A 4,307-nucleotide genomic window follows, 5' to 3' on the forward strand; every position below is an offset into this window, starting at 1 on the left:
GGGCCACATAAACGCATACGGAGACGTGCTGCGACTTTGCCGGTGTGCCTTCTTAGATTTAGCGTATCCTGGAGTGTGCATTTGACTCCTATCGGACTTGCTTTCTTTTGGTCAGAGACAAAGAAGAAAACATGAATATTTTTTCCTTTGGGAGGGAAAGCATGTGCTCTTTCTCAGCCACAGAGGGAAAGGAGAGTGTGCCTCTAACCGCACGGTCGTATGAGCGATCCCGGTCTGAGCTCTTCGAGGGCCTTACCACCACCCGTGCCGTTGCTCTGCAGGCGACGACCTCAAGTAACTTCCCTTCGAGCAGCAATGCGAAGCAGGTACCTGACGGTGAGGGTTTGTTTTCCATGGGCAGTTGTTCCGTATCCACGGACAAAGTGGAGGAAAACTCAACCATCTGTGAGACCTCCAGGTCTGCTGGGGGGAAGCAACGGAAACAGAAGGGTCAACAGAAACCCCGTAAGGCAAAAACGAATAACTCTAGGGACGATAACAAGAAGAAAAATGCGACGAATACAAAGACGCCGCAGCGGACGTCACGGAAGAAAAGCGGGAAGCGCAAGAAGAGAAGGTCTAGCTGTCGAAGTATGGGTGAGGCAAGCGTGCGGAGCAACGGGACACCTGCAGAGGGAGAGATTGAGAGTAGTAATGCTGAATCAAGTGTTCAGTTACCACGGCCCTTTAATACCCCAAAGGGTGTACCGGCTGTGGTGCATGTTGTGGCACACAATATCGCAGAGATGCAGGGAAGGAAAAGAGAAAGTTGCGTCCAATCGCTCTCGCGCCCGTTTGAAATGTTCGATCGAATAGTTTCCAGACCCGAGTGTGGCAAGGATGCCCAGGAAACGCCTTCAACAGCGGCTTCCCACAGCGATCTTCACACCTCTATATCTGTGTTGAAGGGGCAAAGCTCCACGACCATCGATTTACCTGAGAGGAGTAATTCTGTGGTTGGCGTGTTTGCGACTGCAACAACTCCGGCACTTCCTTCTTCGCCGCCGCTGTATGGAAGGAGCAGCAGGCGTGAACATACAGCGCGTGCCGGGGATGGTACGGCATACTTGTCGTCGTTGACATTTTCATCATTACTGGGCTCCTTCCAAAAAGAGCAAGAGAAAACAGAAAGGCCCCCAGCTAAGAGCCCCTCCACCCTTGAGGGTCTTACTCGACACTCTCTCACAGATATGGTTGAGGGTAAAGTCCCGAGTAAAACTGAACCTGTTGTAGAACGACTTCTCGCACGCACTCTGAGCTCAACTTCTGAGAAAGAGCGTACGGCGACAATTGTGTTCGACCTTGACGAAACCCTTTGCAACAACCGCGTGAACGGTCCCGCCATACTTAGACCCGGTGCGATTGATATACTGGGAAAACTGCGGTCGCTATATCCCCGCTGCATCGCACCTGGGGATGGGGGCTCGCCAGTTCGTGATGCAAGCGCCTCCGCGGAAAGTGTAGGAAACTCCGGTAGCAGAAGCGGACTAGTTCCGACGGATGTGACGGCTGGTAATGGTCCTTTGCTGCAGCTGGAGATTGTTCTGTGGACCGCAAGTGTGGAATCGGTTGCACGTCCCGTAGTCGATCGACTTGACCCTGATGGCACCATCTTTGATTGTGTTATATGCCGCGACGCGCGTTGGTACGACGAATCTGGATACACGAAGGACCTGCGCCTTCTTGGTCGTTATATTGAGCGTAGCGTAATAGTGGAGAATTCTCCCCTCTGCGTGAAGTTGAATCGGCGTAACGCTATTCTTGTGAGCGACTTCGTGAGGAATCGAATGGACCGACAACTGTACGTAGTGTGCGTTATACTTTTGGAGTGGCTCGATAACGTGAACAATCTATTGCTGCGAAAACATATGATGCGTGTCAATATGGAGCGTCGGAGGGGCTGTGGGATGTCCGATGGCGGAGAAAGTCCCGAACCGGAAATGCCGCCGAGCGAGGCCCAACTAAGGGGTTCAAAGACACCTGGCCTCACAAAGCCGCATAAAGCGGATATGCTGGGCTCGACTCTTCCTTTGCACGAACTTGAGCGAAGGGCTTCTGCGATTTATTTTGTGGGGAGCCATCCTTTTATTTCACCCTCAACGCGTCTTGTTAGGTCGTCTGCTTGCCAACAGGCGGTAAGGTATCTTTGTGGAGAGGGATTTGCCTCTGGGAAGATGAAAATCATCTCGAGGAGGCGCCCGGCAGCAAAACATGCGGCAGTTACGCCAAACACACCAAAAGGAAGATCTTCTTCGCTTACTTCCATTTCACCTGCACCGGTCCCTGGAAGAGCGCCTTCGCGGGAAGTGTCGTGTTCCTGATTTTCTCTTTGTCTTTCGGGTATGTTGGTGCCACTTGAGGGGTCATATGTGTGCACGTGACAAATGCCCTGTCATTCAGCAAGGAGGTCTGCAGCGGCACATGTGCACAAAGAAATGTGTACCCACCATCGCCTACGTGCAAGTTCCGCTTCGTCATCATTTCGTTGCGTCGTTGGCTTTCCCCCTCCTTTTCCTTCCCTGTCTCTGCATGGTCGAGTCTGCCACCTCACTTGCAGTGTCGCAGCACGATGCCTAGATTTCACAGAGTTCGTAGCTTGTGCTGCGGCATGTTATTGTTTGTGTCGGTTCTAAACGATGATTGTTATATATATATATATATATATATATATATGATGTTGCTGTGCTTGTGAGGTGGTAAGGGTATACCTGCATGTGCATTTGCATGGTTAACATGAGGGCTGCCGTTGCACTGCAGAAATCGTTAAGTGTGTAGCCGCCGTTTGGGGCCGGCTTCTGCCCCCTTTGTTTCACTTCTTTTATCTCTATCTTTCACTTTTTATTTTCCCTCTTCTATTTCGTTTTTTTCCGTTACCCACCCGTTGGGAGAGTTTTGATCGCTTATTTTGGAGCGTGGGTTGCAGTGGTTTGCACGGTGGTGAAATATTTTTCCTTATTATTTCGCTTTTCATGCTCCACTTAAAAGGTATGTATATCTATATTTATGTGTGTGGTGAGGTATATGGAATAGAATAAAAGGCCAAACTAAAATGCATGAGGGGGAGGGAAGTTGTGAGGCACGAAGAGGGGAAGTGGAAGGGATGGAGGAAAGAAAGAAAAAGTTCAAAAATAACCCCACCCTCAAAAAAAAAAAAGAGAGGAAGACTAGCGCGAGGGAGATGAAAAATGGAATAATCTGCATTGAGGAATTGTAAAGAAAAAGGCGAACACACATGCACAAACATACAATAATGGGTGAACCAGCGATGCATATGGTTCGAAATAAAGTAAGGGAGTTGGAAAAAATTTGAAACGGTGCCCGTATCTCATTTTCCACTTTTTTACATCTTCTGCCGCCTTTGGTTTAGCCCTTCTTTCTTTCCTTTGGTTGAATTCACATGTTCCTTTTCTCTTAAGTCCGTCTGGAGTTTTCATTGAGGATGGGATGGAGGGTCGCCGTTTAGTATGCATATATATATATATATATATGCGTTTGTGTATTGGGAAAATCAAAAATTCCGTCAATGAGTTGGTGTTTTTTTTTTACTTTTTAATACCTTTTTAAAACCCTTTTAAAACAGCAATGTTAGTTGTTGCTTTTTTTTTTCCCCCTTGTTCTCTTCTATCCAGTAGGGGACTTTCCCTTTCCTTCAGAGATTGTGCCGCAAAAAAAAACCCAAAGGTCTGTTTTGACAGTTGAGCTCGCTTCCATGCAATGCAAAAACTATGTTCATAACTATCTCTATATCTCTTTCTTTCTTTTTCCGCCAGCCACTTCCGTCGTATCGCGTCACCCCCCTTTTTGTTGTTTTCCCCAATTTTCCTTCTTTTCCTTTTTACGCTTCCGTGTGTGCTTTCGTAGAGGATGGTGTGGGGGTTTATTGCCTCCTTTTTTTTATATTTTTATTTTGCAGAGGTGGGATGACGACAAGGGGCGGGGGGGGAGCGGTGAGGGACGAGGAGACATTTTGGATGAGTAATGGGATAATATCACCGCGAGAGCTCGACGAGGGTTCGATTTATTGCGTTTGTAGCGCAGGGGGGCACATGTGTGCGTTTAGAGAAAAATATCATATCTGATTCTAGGTGCGTAGGTGCGCGCGCGTGTGTGTGTGTTTGTGTGTGTGGGGAGGGAAGCCGCTTTAGTTTCACGGCTCCTCAAGCCGCTGTGCCTGGGAATGCATTCTCAGGTTATGGCACAGTATGAGGGCCGTATAGGGTGCCACTTTTTTGTTTTTTTTTTTCGTGATGGAACTGTCTCTGTCCATTCTTTTTGTCTTATCCCTTTAACATTTCACTTTTTTTTTT

General features: G+C 48.1%; 2 pseudogenes across 2 annotated transcripts; both read left to right on the forward strand.

Moving 5' to 3' along the window:
- The first annotated feature begins 131 nt into the window (after positions 1 to 131).
- Positions 132 to 2,321, forward strand: TEOVI_000191800:pseudogene (annotated as a pseudogene). The gene has a single exon. A coding segment is annotated over exon 1 (2,190 nt).
- Positions 2,322 to 3,709: 1,388 nt separating this feature from the next.
- TEOVI_000191900:pseudogene lies at positions 3,710 to 4,079 on the forward strand (annotated as a pseudogene). The gene is given in 2 exon segments: positions 3,710 to 3,943; positions 3,945 to 4,079. Coding segments are annotated over 2 exon segments (369 nt in total).
- The last annotated feature ends 228 nt before the right edge of the window (positions 4,080 to 4,307 follow it).

This window comes from Trypanosoma equiperdum (assembly GCF_001457755.1).
Source record: "Trypanosoma equiperdum strain OVI genome assembly, contig: ctg_453, whole genome shotgun sequence".
Lineage (NCBI taxonomy): Eukaryota > Euglenozoa > Kinetoplastea > Trypanosomatida > Trypanosomatidae > Trypanosoma > Trypanosoma equiperdum.